The following is a 16,643-nucleotide window of genomic DNA, read 5'->3' as shown; positions in this document are numbered from 1 at the left end:
TATAATTAATTGTATCCCAAGAAAAATTATATCAAAAAATAAAATGAGAGATTCCTGTAACACTTTTGTAAAATATGAGTTTTCCATTTACGCTTTCAAAAGTAGAAGAACCCAGTTATATTTTGAAGATGATGAATGATTACACTGGTAAAACTCTTCGCAAATCTATTCTAAACACCAAACTAATACCCACATTTATTTATTTTTAAATATTTATATTTCTCTTGTGTTTATTTTTGTTTTTTTTTTAATATTCGCAGTTTACACTTTGAAATTTCTAACAGCTAAGTATGTTCAGACACATAATCCATATAAAAAGTGACAGAGTTTTGTAAATAGATATTTCTGCCTATTTTCTTATTTATTCAACTCATGGATCATAACTCACCCTCATCTTGAGATCACCTTAATAATGAACTCACTTCGAAGTATTCTGAAATATATTTCAAAAATGTTTAAACAGTAGTGTTTTTGTTTTTTTTTCCTTTCTCAAAATAAGAGGATCCATGTTTTTAATCTCGTAAGAACGATCACCTTGACTGAATGAAAATCTTACAATGTTATAAAAGCACGTACTAGATCAGTCATCACAGCTGAGTATTTTAACAAAATATTGAGTCACAAAGTCCAGCCAAAGCAGTAACAACTGTCGACTACTGCAATCTTAAAAATAAAATTATAACATTAACACAAAATATTGAGTCACAAAGTCCAGCTAAAGCAGTGAGAACTGTCGAGTACTGCAATTTCTCCTATTTATTAAATTATGATTGGACCAAGAATCTCCTAATGGGGCGGTGACCAATAACCATGCGAATGTTTGGGCACTGTTTCAAGTCCACCTCGGTCCGGACGAAGGGGAAACAACTCCAACGTTTGACTTGCTGGGGAATTATTGACACTGGTACCCAAATCCTCCTGACCCACTACATTCCGTTCCCCGTCTGCCAGATCTACAATCTACATATAACAAAAGACTGGTTAGAGTGTAGGTCGTTACGAAGTATTAGGCTGCAACCAAACAAATATTTTAACGTTTATGAAATTAGAAATAGTTAATAAAATTACTTAATATTTGTATAAATAGTTTATGGAATCACTTAATATTTATATTTACCTTAAAAGGAGAAGTGTTGTTTCGTGTCACTTTAATAATGGAGAGTGCAGTATCCTTTGAAGCTGAAAGTTATAGGAAAAAATTAAAATAAAACAATTTATAAGGAAAAAATTAAAATAAAACAAAGGAAAAAATTAAAATAAAACAATTTATAAGTTAGTTAAAATTTTTGTAATAAAAATAATTGTAATTTTATTTTAAAAATTATCATAATATATGTATAATATGTTATTTAAGTTCACCTTTAGAACCAACCAATGTAATTTTGAAAATAAACAAATGTAATCTTGAAAATAAACAACTTGCTGATTCTAAACATCAATAACATATTATAGTAAATCTAGTTATATATACCTATCATATCACATACCTCGTCCACAGCGGAATAATCCTGATGCCCTCTTCACTTGCTGTCTCTCTTCGCCTGTGAAGTTCCTGCGCTGATGTCTCTCTCTGGCATTGAAGTTCTGAAACCAATAAAATACATTCTTACCTTCTACGTTCCCATACTTCTTCAGATCCACAGTAATCCTCTCTATTTCTTCGGCTTTGGGAGTGCGGAGGCCGCTTCTGTAAATATATTCTAGGATTGTCCTTTGTTCAGTAGTTGGCTTCCATTTTGCAGTTACACTTCTTGGCACATTCTTCTCTTCATCTGCACATAACAAATCACAGCAAAACATAATCACAGGAAAACATAAGAAAGCCACCATATGCTCACATTTTTTATTACCACATTACAAATCACAGTAGTAGTAAAAACTCACAGTATCTTCACAATTTCTATAGCTAGCCTGGAAATATATTAATCTAACCAATTTCTACAACTAATATAAAACTATAATAACTTAAGTATATCTTAAATCTATATATCTAGATCATTATTTTATCAACATTAGAGCTAACTCCTACTTAGACTCTACGTAACTCTGAGAAAAACAAAAACTTATACCAGTAATATTCCTATCCATTCTTTCCCTTGCTTGTTTCCGGTCCTTTCTATATTTGCTCTCTAACAACAATAAGATATGAGCTGAGAATGAAGCCCAAACGAACATTTATATAAAGTTTTAGGCCTGTCAGCAGAAAATGGACCATAAGAATTAAAAAAGTAATAACATTACAGCTCATTGGATTGTTTCAATAATAATAATGCATGGGGTTGATTTAATAGCATTCCGAGGTTAATATCTTGGTACTCTAATGGTTAACGTGTTAATATAGGGAGTCGGGTAAAGATCCAAATTTGTACTGAGTATAAATTAATGAGATGAGTAGATTGCATTAATAAGGCCAAGGGAGATACAGAGGACGCGTGGAATCAATTGGCCAGCTTTATGATTTTTGACGTAGCATTTTGAGATTAATATCTTAGTGCTTTAAAGTTGAGGTGTTAATATACGCATTTGAATTTGTGCAGATAGGGTGGTTTCATTAAGAATACAAGAGAGCTCAGGAGCACAGAATGCAGAGTATTGATGTAATGGAATTTCGAGGTTAATAGCTTAGTACTCCGAAGTTAAAGTGTTGGTAATGGATTTGAATTAGGGTCCAAACTTCGACTGAGTAGATATGTGAGTAAGAGAAATTAATGAAATGGGTAGATTGCATTAATAAGGTTATAAGAAAGATATGGAATTTCGAGGTTAATATCTTAGTACTCCGAAGTTATGGTGGGGGTAATGGATTTGAGCTGGTGTCCCAACTTCGACTGAGTAAGAGAAATTAATGAAAGGGGTAGATTGCATTAATAAGGTAATAAGAAAGATGAGGAAGGAGTACCAGTAATGAAATGGGTAGATTGCATTAATAAGGATATAAGAAATTTAAGGAAGGAGTACTAGTAAAATGAATTGGTAAGGAAAATTTCGAAGTGTAATGAAATGGGTAGATTGCATTAATAAAGTTATAAGAAATTTAAGGAAGAAATATTAGTAAAATGAACTGGTAAAGAAAATTGAGAAGTGTTTAATATGTGTAAGTGAGTTAATTTTAAAAAAATTAGATTTTCCAAAAATTATTAATTTATACATTTAAATATTTTTTGTTCTAAAAATACCATCAAATTTTTTACAATTAACTAATAATAAAATTCCCAAATTTTCTATATAAACTTCCATCCTTAAAAGAGTTTGTAAATACAAACTTTATAATTGTAGATTTTCTCTCGTTAAAGGTTGGTCTTAGCATTTCGAGGTTAACATCTCAGTGTTTTAAAATTTCAAGATGTTAATATATGCATTTTAGTCTGTGAAGATAGGGTCGTTTACATAAGAATACAACGGATAGAAGGAGAACAGAATGCATGGCTGATTTAATAGATTTTCGAGGTTAATATCTTTAGTACTCCAAGGTTAAGGTGTTATGTAAGGATTTGAATAAAGATTCAAACTCGTACTGTGGGTAGACCAGAAAGAGAAATAAAGAAGATGAGTAAATTGCATTAATAGGATTACAATCAAGTAAAGAGTACGCACAGAATGAATTGGCAGGCTTTATGACTGTTGACTTTCTTTCTTTTGGTTTAGAGGTTAGTCTAGCATTTTGAGGGAATGTCTTAGTGCTTCAAAGTTAATATATTCATTTGAATCTGTGAAAAGAGGATTACTCTAATAAGAATACAATGGAGATAAGGGACAGATATGACATAACATAATGGAGATAAGAAACACATGATATAATATTGATTAGATTTTGAGTAGGTCGAAGAATAATAAAGATGTTTTACAGCCCAATATATAATATGTAATAAAGATAAGGGATATGGATGGCATAACATTGATTACAAGGTGAAGGGTATGGATGGCATGATATTGATTGGATTTAAATGAGAGATGTTTTATAGTTTAATAGATGATTGGATTTAAATGAGTGAGATGCTTTACAGTTTAATAGAAGATAAATTTTATCATGTAAAATTAAATTAAATAAAAATAAAGAAATAAAGAAATATATATAAATTTGTATATATTTTATTAAATGTTAAAAAAAAAATTAAATAGTAATATATTACTAAAAATATTTTTTAGTATTTTATTAATTTTAAAATAAATTTATATTAATTTAATAACATTAGTATTTTAAAATTAAAATTTTAATAAATATTAAAATTTAAAGATTAATATTTTAGTATTTTAAAATTAAAATTTTAATAAATATTTAAACTTAAGAAATGAAATTGTTTTTTATCAACAAAGTTGTAATGGAGATAAGTAGTGACCTTAGGATGAATGAGTAAGTTTTATGATTGTGAATTTTTTTGTCCAGGTTGATCTTTCTCATTGAGATTGATATATTACTATTCAAAAATGAATGAGATGGGTTGTTTTTAGTTAATAAAGTTGTATGGGAGATAAGTAGTAAGTTTAGAATGAATGAGTAAGCTTTATGATTGTGAACTTTTTCTTGTCTAAGGTTGATTTTTCCATTTTAGGTTGATATTTTATTATTATGAATTGAAACTTTATCACTGTGTATTTTTATTTTCTGGTTTAAAAGGTTCATCTTAATATTTTGAAGTTGATATTTTAGTGCTTCAAATTTATATGTGTATGTGAAAATAGAGTTAGTGTAGATATTGGAATAATATTGAGGATATTAAGAGAGTTCTCTTCTTATGGATTAAGATATGTATTTGAATATACCAAAAGTAAATTTAGATAATAATATTCTGAGAAAATGAAATTAATAGTTGATATTAATATATGTATTTGAATGTCTATGGTGTTTAGAATAAAGGGTGATGGGGTGTATTGTTAAACACTTTGTGATGTAAAGTTACCCGTTGGAAACTTCATGGGAAAAAATTCAACCATGTTAAGGGTTGGTGTGGCCTCTAGATGATTTTGACAGCTTAAATGACCCCACATCTCAATTTCTCAAACTAAAAGTTAAACATGTAATCATCTTAAAACTTGTACAAAATATATATATATATATATATATATATATATATATATATATATATATATATATATATAATATTACAATTTAGATAAAAAATTATTTCATGATGAATATATGGATATAATCTTAAAATGATATTGTAATTGGTAAATTTTATAACTCAATTTTCAAATACATCAATATATGTTAGGGTATATATTTTATTATATCTTTTGAAATTGTTTTGGTGAGTTTTATGTGGAAAAGTAATTTAAAAAATATGACTATTATTATGATAAATAGATTTATGATTTATATTTCATATATGAATAAATATAAAATTTCTGCTAAATTAAAACTAAAGTTTTTATTATATTTATAATATTAAAATTTTTGGAAACATGATCTTTATATTTATAATATTAAAATTTTTGGAAACATGATTTTTATATTTCAATATAATGAAAATGGAATTATCAAAATTATTAAATTATGAGAAATAATTATTAAATTAAAAACTCATATTTTATATTATTATATATTTAATTTATTTTTTAATTTATAATGTTAAAAGAATTAATTAAATAAAAATAATATTAATAAAATATTTATGATATTCCAATTTCTTTATTTTTATTTCAAAGTTTATATATATATATATATATATATATATATATATATATATATATATATATATAACGAATTGCTAAAAAAATTGTGGTTAAGACTGTTACGTTTCATTTTAATATTATAAATTATAAAATAATACCATTCAATTATATGAAAAATGTTGTAAATTGAAGTAAAATTTTAAAAATATTAAATGATTTTAAATTTTATTAATTTTTTTTTTAATATTTTAAAATGTATGAATATAATTTAAAATATAGATGATGGAAAATATTCAAGTAGAATATTTCTCTAACTCAATTGAGTTTTATGAAATCCAGTCAGAGCAGGTTGTTGTTTCTATGTATTGTCATTGCGACAAACACACTTTAAAATTTGACATACACTTGAATTTCGGAGACGACTATAGACCTTGTGATCTGTCATTTCATAGTTAGTTCATAGTCGATTGATGTTTTACTAAGTACTCAAGTCTTATTCATGGATTGTAAGTGTCAAAGCCACTTGCTCATACATGCTCAGTTCTCGAAGAATTCACAAGTTCACTTCTTTCGATGTAAGCTTACATAGGTATTGCACAAATCCTGAAAGTAAGGATTGTGCAATCACTATTGACAGTGATTGTGCAGTCCATCAATAGATAGATTGTGCAACCTATGTTGATAGTGAGTGCACACTCTCCATTGATAATCTCCCTCTCACTTTGGTTGCATTTGTACATCTATTCCAGTGAGTTTTCTCAATTGTCATGCTTGTTTACTTTGGTTTTCATTAGTGTCTCTTTCACTTTTACAACTAATGTTTTTGCTTGATTTCACTTCTACAGGTGGCACTTTTGTGTTCTCTTTGCTATAGTATGTGTCACTTTCACTTTCTTTAGCTTTTGCAAGTGTCATTTTCACTTTTTCTTATTGTCGCCTTTTGGTAAGGGAAGTGTTACACCTAATGAAAGGGATTCATTTGTACATTCTCGAAGAGTAGCTCTAATGCATTATCTTCTACCAATGTGTTATATATATCATATAGACATGCATTAGACTCATTCCCGAAGCCTTTAGCACTACTTCCTTAGTGTCATCACTTGTGTCACAAAATGTATCTTTATTGTCACACTTGGAAGTAAGTGTTGTTCTATTTTCGTTTCGATGAGGACATGTTGATTTTGCATGGTAGAGGCTTCATTATTGAGTGGTTAATCATCTATAAGTGTGTGATCATGTTCAAGGCAAGTTTTGGTCCCATCCCTCTGGTCTCACACTTAGTCATTTTCTGAAGATGACCCTTCCTCGATCAACCTCGCTTTGGTTTACCTCCCTAAGTTATGAATTGTGCAGTATTAGGCCTCAGTCATTCTGTCCTACCTCTTGGAACTCTGTAATGTGCAATCACTGCCTCCAAGGTTTGCACATTGCATAATCATAGTGCCCAAGAATTACCTCCTACTCCCAGAACTGTGCAATATTGCCTCCCAGTGAGCCTCTTTCTATGCAATACACAATTTTAGTTAGTGGCCTATATCTCTCTTTGAACTATGCAATTGCACAATCTAGTTGTCTAGTCTCCCTCCTGAACTGCGCATTGCACAATTACATTGGGTAAGCTTGCCTCACTGTGACCCTCAATTTTGCAGTCTTGCTTCTCAAGCCTCTAGCCATTGCACATTGTGCAGTTATAGTCACCAATATCTCACTCCTATCTCCTATAATTGCACACTATGCAATATCTAAGTCATATCCTCTATCCAATACTCAGTCCCAATCTAATCAATGAACTGCACCAAGAAAGATAGATTAGGATATTTTTTGATTGATGTCGTCTTGTCATGAGTGAATTTCACTTGTAGGTATTGTATCTTGACATGAAAATATGGTGTTCAAGAAACATAACAAGGAGACCATGCGAGGTGAAACTTAAGAATAGTGAAAAACAGGATGATCACTGAACAAGAAGATGAAGGGACACTATATTGCAATAGAAGTTGGGAGATTCAAGTCACATAAAATACTCCATATCTTCAAGCCTTCTGGAGGAGAAAGAGGAAGGACATGCATCATCTATCATGGAGATAAAAAGATAGCAACAAGAAGAGAAGCTTGGCTTAGAAATATCATCATGAGGATTTAAGTCATCTTTTTCCAAGTCATGGCTTGTACAAGTGTCATCATAGTGTCATATGTGTCCATGAGTCTTGCCACATGATGTGGAGTGTAGTTATATATTTCAAAAAATGACAAAATGTAAATGTGTGCAAGCCCAAGAGTCACATGTGCAATATGAAAAGTCACATGTAGACTAAAGAGTCACTAGGAAAAGTCCAGGAGTCTTGTAGAAGTTCAAGAGTCACTTGGAAGTTCAATAGTCATGAGGGAAGTTCAAGAATCACGAGGATGTGAAAGGTCATTACTCTTGTTATAAATACACTCGCATAACTCAAGCAAATGAATTTTGGAAGCATAGACTTTGGAGAGCTAGCCTGGCTTCTCTAGCTTGGCATAGGAGAGAAGATCATTCTTTAGAGAAGTAAGGAGTGACATAATGTTCCATTATTAGAGCAGCTAGTGTCTTACCATTATAACTGTGTACTTGGATCTTTCACCTAATAATCAGAATCTCATTGAGCTAACACATTTTCATGCATGTATCATGAATATTGTAATATTATTCTTTAGATGTTTGCGGTATATGTTACATTCATTTTTACTAAATAAATTAAACTATTTCATTGGCTTTGGTACTTATCTCGTTGAATGTGTTTTGTATGTGCTTTAATGATCATTGTGTCTATGTGAACTATTCCGCTAGATAATTAGCAAATCATTCCTTGCTCTCATTTGCCTCTCTTAAGATAGTACTATTACTTTCCTTCTAGAGACTCGCTCTTATTTCCCTCTCGTGAAAGTATCATTTTACACATTACAATTGGTGTTTCATATTGTCAACTTACTTGTTGACTTCAAAGATTATGTGCATACTCTCTTATGTTATTTATTACAGTTGAGGCAAACCTTAGAATTATGGTGGTTAGGACGATACTCTGATTGGGGCTCCTACTCCAAATGGTGTGAGGTCTAATTGAGACTTCACATCGAGGATACCCCCTTGGTTGAAGGATTTCTAGCACAATCAACAGTTGGCACTAGAAGGAGGGAAGAGGAGAATTGTTTTTGTTGAGTCTGTTTCAAATCTCCTATCTTAAATGGATCATTCCCAAATCATACTCCCGAGTGTTTTTCCAATAAATCCAATGGTCAACTTTTAATTCATGATGAACCGCTTTATCACTTGTCTCAATTAAAGTTTGATGGTGAGGCTGAAATATCCATAGTCGAGCATATATCTAATTTTCTCTATTTTTATAAATTTTATGAAATTGATTCTGAAGATGTTTCTCTTATGCTTTTCTTCCTCTCCCTTGAAGGTCGAGTTAACCACTGGTCTCATACCTTACCATCTACTTCCATTCATTCATTTGATAAATTCCTCAAGGAGCTCCATCAAGCCTTTGATAGGTATGATTATTGAGATTTTATTAAAAGAATTATTCAACTTAGAATGGAGGTTATTTATTCAATAGAATATTTTGTTAATATATAAATTCTTCACCTATGTTATGAGTTTCCTAAAGAAGATGTGGACTGGGATTTCTTTAAAGAAAAATTGCAGCTCTTGGTTCAAGTCTCGTTGAAGCAATCTAAATCTAAATCCTTGGTTGATAGTGCTCCCCTAAATTTCATAAATCATGACACCTTTCTAGTTTCAAAGGAGGAATATGCTACTACTTGTATTCCTTCTCCTCCTCCTTTTGATTTTGGCATTGGAAAATCTATAAATTGGATTGTTGATGCATTCATCTAAGATCTCATCCAAGAAAACTTTTAATGTAATGTTAAGACCAATCCCTTGACTTTTCAGGATGATATTAACACTCATAACTTCAATATTGAATATAATTTAATTGAAAGCATGATCTCTTAAAGGGATACTTATCCTCCTATATCGTCCCATGCTCATGGCCCCTTTCCCCTTGATCGACCTGATGAGTCTCTTTAACACTCCTTTGATTTTTAGTTTTCCAATCCAAGCAGTGAACAAGTGTAAGGTAGGCACATTTCATAGGTAGAGGAGCAAAAATGTGAAGATTCTTTCAATCTTTTTTCTCTTTTCCAAAGTCCTTTATGTGAAGATGGTCTCTCTCCATTTTTGGTTGATGTTGAATCTAGTAATATTAGTAGACAATCAAATGAAATAAACTTTCTTAATCAACCTAAATTCTTGGGAAACCAACATTCTAATGATGTTTATTTTGTTGATGTATATGATGAAAAATGCTCAAGTGCACCAACTAATCTTTCATTGCCTCAAGATAGTTTTGATTTGAAATATTTATATCTAGAATCTAATTCAGTTAAAGAAGATGTTCTTATGGAAACTTCCTCTTTACCTCACTATCCCTTGTGCTCTACTATTTGTAATGCATCAACTTGTGAAGAAGATACTCCATGCTCTTCAATTTCACCACCTAATGAGTTGGATTATGGATTAACACAAGGTAGTGAATTCATCCATGATGGAAAGAAAAACAAGACAATCATCAAGTATCCATTCCTTCCCTTATCATTTCTAGTCTTGCTTGGAGAAAATTATTTTGTTCAAGTTACTCATAAGATTGATCCAATCTATCCATTCTTAGATGTTTAATTAGAAGAATATTTTGACTTGGGTAATCTGTTTGATGATGCACAAACTAATAAAATCAATGATAGAGATGGTTTCCATAAAGGTAATAGTGATCTTATGAAATTATTGGAAGTAGTTTTCCACACACCATGCATGATCTGATCCAATATTTTCAATGTAATTCTACAATCGTTGAAATTTCATGGACTCGTCAGGATGTCAAGGAACTTCAACTTCCATTGATGGTTATGTCAGGTTCTCATGACTCTAGAAATATTTCCAAAATAATTTAGATCTGGATTCTCTCATAAACTTCTTTATTTTGCATGGTTTCATTGAATGTAAACTCTTTCTTGATAGATTTTCAGTATTTCATATATATCCTTTCTAATTTTCAAGATTAGGTTTCAAATCATATAGAGTACTCCCCCATTGTTAGTTCATCTTCATGAAAATCCCTCGTATCAAACTTGGGTTTGGACTATATATCTTCCATGGATGCACAGAGAAGTGAATATGATCATTTCAAAGATTATCATTGGCTGAAAGATGCATACCTATCAGATTCTTTTGAAAATAATCAACTCCTAATTTTTCTTATGAAGGTTATAATGCTAATCATTTTCTTCATAGCAATAGGTTTCCTCTTGAGTGTTAGTGAATTCTTTATTTATTTGGTGAATCAAGTTCCTCTTTTTTATCCATTGCATCCTGATTGGTTTCATGTATTCGTTATACTAGCATTCATTTTCAATTCTTTCGATGATTGTTACCAGTCACAAGGAAATGTTTTGCCACATTCAACACACAAGGAAGATGATTTTATTGTTCAAAGCATTTCTAAATATGTTCAAACTGATTTATCTTTATTTTCTACTAGCCAAGAATCTTATGCTTTAATAAGTCCATCTGATCATAATTCTGGTCCTCACAACTATCATTCGATTAATCATTTTCATAGTAGTGTATCCAATGATGGTTGTTTTACATTAATTTATTTTTATGGCTTATCATCTCTTATCTAGATACTTGAAAAGCAGTTGAGGCACTTCATGCTTTGTTGATGGTCATGTCAGGCCCTCACTATCTTGAAAAGCCTTCTAGACATGATCAAATTCATTTTCCCTTATACGACTCTCATCGTGATCCCCTGTCTTTAAGAAAAACAAATTTCAAAGATTTCAGGATTTTCAAGAGGATGTTTTTGAATTATATGATCCATTATATGATTTTATAGACGCAACTTACTTAGAAAGAACCTTTGCTAATAAAAATCTACGATATTTTCTGATGTTTTCTAAGGAAGAAAATACAAATAAAGATGCATTCACAAGAAGATTTTCAGGTTTGTTTTATTATTCTTCTCATCAAAAAGGTAAGGTTGTAGGTCAATTAAGGTCAATGGTTTTGGCACATCTTTCTACATCTTGTAAATGCCTTCTATCTTCTATGTTAGTTATTCAAGTTCTTATCTTTTCCTTTGCACATGATTTTATATTAGTTTTAATCACTCGTATCTTTGTGTTTGAAGGTTGGGAACTACAACGGCTACATTGGAAATTTCATTACACTTAGTTGTAACTTTCTAGCCAATTAGGTTAGGAGTAGGTCTAGTTGCATGTTAGTTTCCCTTGCACATTCATCCTGCCTTTTCTCTCCATCTAGTCTCTGCATTTGTTTTATTTTCTCATTTTTGTCTTACAAGTGGCTTTTAAGTTCAGTCTCCATTTTCTTTGCCTTTTGATCTTGTTTTGTTTTTCTATTGCGTCTTTTATTCCATGTTTGGTTTAATAATATTTCACATGAAAGATGGTCCTTTTGGCTCTAAATACAATGTGGATAAACTTGAAAAGGGTTATTGTGAGGACGAACAATGCTTGGTTTATCTCTTATCCACTTCTCTATTTTGGGTTTACATATTCTAAAGTTGATGATGTCTAAATGAAAAATATGACTCGTTCTAGACAAAAATCCTTTAGTCAAACTGTGAAGCATGTATCTTTATTAGGATCTTCATTCCTGACTTAGTCTTGTACTAAATGGTGTTTTGACCTATCGTCTCAACTAAGTAGATAAGGGAAAGGATAAAAATATAAAACGAGCATATTAACTTCAGTTGTCTTTCAAATCCCTTAAAAAAGGAACAACCTCCATTGCAAATAAATAAAATGGGATCCATCTTCCACATTAAAAATAAATGAGTGTATTTATAAATTCTATTAGTAACTAAATAAAGGGTGAAGAAGAGAAATGCTTCCTACGCAGAGAGGTGAAGCAAGATACTTTGTCAAGGTACTAAACAGGCTAGCTAGTAGCAAAGTGATGCTTGTGATTCCTGATGTGACTCTATTGAGGTACTAAATAGCCTCATTGGAAGGGGAGCAACATCGAGGAATGTGCTTAGCTCTGATTATCGAAATCTTGGTATAGTTAATATCCTTCTCCCATATCGAAGTAATCGTGGTATGACTAGTCTTGTAAATGTGTTTGAAGCCAAGAAAGGAAAATAAAAGACTATATATTTAACCAGGATAAGTAGAAAAGTTAGGGAAATCTACATGGTGAGTTAATACTTCCTAATAGGTTGAGACCTTGAACTTAAGGATAAAACCTGAATGAATAAGTTGGAGTTCTACCATTGCGTTTCCAAGTGTTGTCGCTAGGTAAAACACCCTCCAAAATTTGGCATACACCTGATTTTTGGAGCCTATTGTGGATCTTGTGATCTGTCTTTTCATAGTCACTTCATGGTCGATTAATGTTTTTCTAAGTATTCAAGCCTTATTCACAAATTCTAAGTTTCAAAGTCACTTTCTCATACATGCTCAGTCCTGAAAGAATTCACAAGTGCACTTCTTTCAATGCAATCTTACATAGGCATTGTGCAACTTCTAAAAGTAAGGCTTGCACAATCACTATTGACAATGATTGTGCATTGCGTCAGTACATAAACTACATAACCTATGTCAACATTCAGTTCACACTCTCCATTAACAGTGTCCCTCTCACTTTGGTTACATTTGTACTTCTACTCAAGTGAGTTTTCTCCATTTTCGCTCTTGTGTGATTTGGTTTTCATTGGTGTGGCTTTCACTTTTGCGACTTTCATTTTTTCTTTCTTTCACTTCGACAAGTGGCGATTTTTCATTCTCTTCATTACAGTATGTGTCACCTTCACTTTCTTTGGACTTTTCAAGAGTTGTTTTCACCTTTTATTATTGTTTCCTTTTGGTAAGGGAAGTGTCACACCTAATGAAAGGGAATCATTTGTACATTATTGAAGGGAATCTATGATGTATTCTCTTGAACCAATTTGTTCTATATATCATAGACATATGCATTAGACGCATTCCCTAAGTCTTGAGCACAACTTCATTACTGTCGTCACTTGTGTCGCAAAATGTATCTTTTGTGTTTCACTTTGAGGTAAGTGTTGTTATGTTGTAATTTTTATGAAAACGTATTGATTTTGGGTGGTAAAGGCTTCATTGTTGAGTGGTTGATCGTCTATAAGTGTGTGATCATGTTCATGACAAGTTCTAGTCTCGTATCTCTACTCTTTGGTCCCACACTTATCATTTTCTGAAGATTACCCTTGACCAATTAGCCTCCCCCGGGTCAGCCTCCCTAAACTATGCATTGCATAGTCGCAAGCCTCACTCAACCTATCCTATAGCTAGGAACTACACAATGCATAGTCACTACCTCTAAGGATTGCACATTGTGTAATCACAGTGTCAAAGAACTTCCTCTTTCTCTCTAGAACTGCACATTCTTGCCTCCCATTCAACCTCTTTTTGAACACTACAAGTTAGAGTCAACAACCTATCTCTCTTCCTCTCTGAACTATCCAACTACACAATCTAGTTGTCTAATCTCCCTCCGGAACTACACGTTGTGCAGTTACAGTGGGCAAGCCTACCTCACTATGACCCTCAACTACTTGGTATTTCCTCTTAGGTCTCTAGCCACTACAAATTGCACAATTACAATCATCAATCTATCACTCATGCCTCCTAGAAATGTTCGCACCACAATCCCTTAGCCTTCTACTATATCTAGTACTCAATTCTGGGCTAATCACTTAATTGCACCAAGAAATTTAGATTAGGAGATTGTCAGACTCATGTCATCTTTTCATGAGTAAATTTCACTTGCAGGTATTATATCTTGACATGACAATATGGTGTTCAAGAAACATGACAAGGGTACCATGCAAGGTGAAACTTAAGAATACTACAAAATAGGATGATGACTGAACAATAAGAAGAAGGGACACTAGCTCATGACAGAAGTTAGAAGATCCTTATCAAATAAAAGACTCCATATCTTCAAGCCTTTTAGAAGAGAAAGAGGAAGGATATGCAACATCTATCATGAAGATTCAAATATAGCAGCAAGAAGAGAAGCTTGGCTTGTACATATCATCATGAAGATCTGAGTCATCTTTCTCCAAGTCATGGCTTGTACAAGTGTCATCACAGTGTCATATGTGTCCATGATTATTGCCACATGATGTGGAGTGTAATTATTTATTTCGAAAAATACAAATGTAAATGCATGGAAGTCTAAGAGTCACATGTGGAATATGCAAAGTCACATGTAGACTAAAGAGTCACTAGGAAAATACCAAGAGTCTTGCAGAAGTTCAAGAGTCACTTGAAAATCCAATAGTCATGAGGTATGTTCAAGAGTCATGAGGATGTGAAAGTTCATTCCTCTTGTTATAAATACACCTCATAACTCAATAAAATGGATTTTGGAGGCATGGACTTTGGAGAGCTAGCCTTGGCTTCTTTATATTGGCATAGGAGAGAAGATCATTTTTGGAGAAGTAGGGAGTGACTTAATGTTCCACTATTGGATCTAGTGTCTCACCATTGTATTTGTGTACTTGGATCTTTCACCTAATAATTAGAAGCTCATTAATCCAACACATTTTATTGCATTTATCGTGAATATTTTAAGATTATTAGTAAGGTGTTTGTAGTATATGTTACAGTCATTTGTACTAAATAAATTGAAATGTTTCATTACCTTTGGTACTTATCTTGTTGAATTTGTGTTGTATGTACTTTAATGATCATTGTGTCTATGTGAACTATTTCGCTAGATAATTAATGAATCTTTCCATGATATTTTGTGCCTCTCTTAGGATAGTACTATTACTTTCCTTCTAGAGACTCACTCTCGTTTCCCTCTCCTGAAAGTCTCCTTTTACACATTGCAATTGGTGTTTCAAAATGTCAAATTACTTGTTGACTTCAAAGGTTATGTGCATACACTCTTATGTTATTTATTGCAACTGAGGAAAACCTTAGAATTATGGTGGTCAGTCCAATACTCTAGATAGGGCTCCTACTCCAAACGATGTGAGGTCTAATTAGGACTTCACATTGGGGAGACCCCCTTGGTTGACATATTTCCAACACCATCAACACCATGGTAGAATTTGGGAGAGGCTCAAACATGGCCCATCGATAGTTTTTTGTTTCCCCTAGGGCTTTGTTGACATTTGAATCAATGATTTTTGGCTCGGTGAGAGAACTAGGTTTTGACTCTTTCCTCATTCCTCCTCTTGTCATTCATTAGGATACTCGGTCACTAGAAAGGGATTCAGTTTAGGTTCCAGAAGTCTTGGCCACAAAAAAAATCTTCCAAGGGGTGTCCCTTTCAATGACATAAGACTTAATGGCTTTATTAGTGGCAGATTATTTGGTGGATCCATCTCTGAAGGGGGAAAGTATGGTTCTCTCAACATAAGGTACTCCAAACTTAAACCCTTGATTGGAATTATCAAATTTATTGGAGGTTCTAAGCTCCTATGTTGAAACCCTTCTAAAGGGGCATGTTCTACCTATTTCAGCTAGTAGGGCTTCATTAGAACTAGCAAAAAAATTCATTGAAGAGGAGAGGGTTGATACTGGCCAAATATCAAAGGGTGACCTTAAAAAGAAGAAGACCAAGTGTTCCATCATCAAGAAAGGAGGTTACAAGATGGTCCTTGGTGAGGATTTCCAATGCATGAGGTAGTTAGGAAGGCAGATTTGGTTGTAGTAGGTCAAGCACGTGGCCATCTATTTAGTATCTGGTTTCTTCCATGGGGGCTTCACTCAATGAACCTATAACATAGCATGTGTGTTTGTGGCATAGTAAACAATATCTTTAATTTGACTAAATATTGGAAAATACCTCTAAAAATCACTTTATTTAACCCCATACCAATATGAACCCAATACACCTTCCCAATTTAAAAAACCCATACTATCACTAGATATTGTAGCTATCCAGATTTTCATTAACATTTTTTATACCCCTTTAATTTTTTCATTAA

At 32.3% G+C, this 16,643-nt stretch overlaps 1 protein-coding gene across 1 annotated transcript; it reads right to left on the bottom strand.

The window, feature by feature from the left end:
- Positions 1-786: 786 nt before the first annotated feature.
- LOC149265337 (WUSCHEL-related homeobox 4-like) lies at positions 787-2,120 on the bottom strand. Its single transcript, XM_089403276.1, has 4 exons — positions 2,070-2,120; positions 1,488-1,772; positions 1,118-1,179; positions 787-960 (listed from the first exon to the last, which is right to left on the bottom strand). The coding sequence occupies exons 1-4, from the start codon at positions 2,086-2,088 to the stop codon at positions 787-789; spliced, it is 540 nt and encodes a 179-aa protein (XP_089259402.1). The 5' UTR covers positions 2,089-2,120.
- Between the last annotated feature and the right edge of the window lie 14,523 nt (positions 2,121-16,643).

Source organism: Pinus tabuliformis, chromosome 6 (assembly GCF_031772625.1).
Source record: "Pinus tabuliformis cultivar Carrire ecotype Pingquan chromosome 6, CPIR1, whole genome shotgun sequence".
Classification (NCBI taxonomy): Eukaryota; Viridiplantae; Streptophyta; class Pinopsida; order Pinales; family Pinaceae; genus Pinus; species Pinus tabuliformis.
This window is presented reverse-complemented; position numbering and strand designations above follow the sequence as displayed.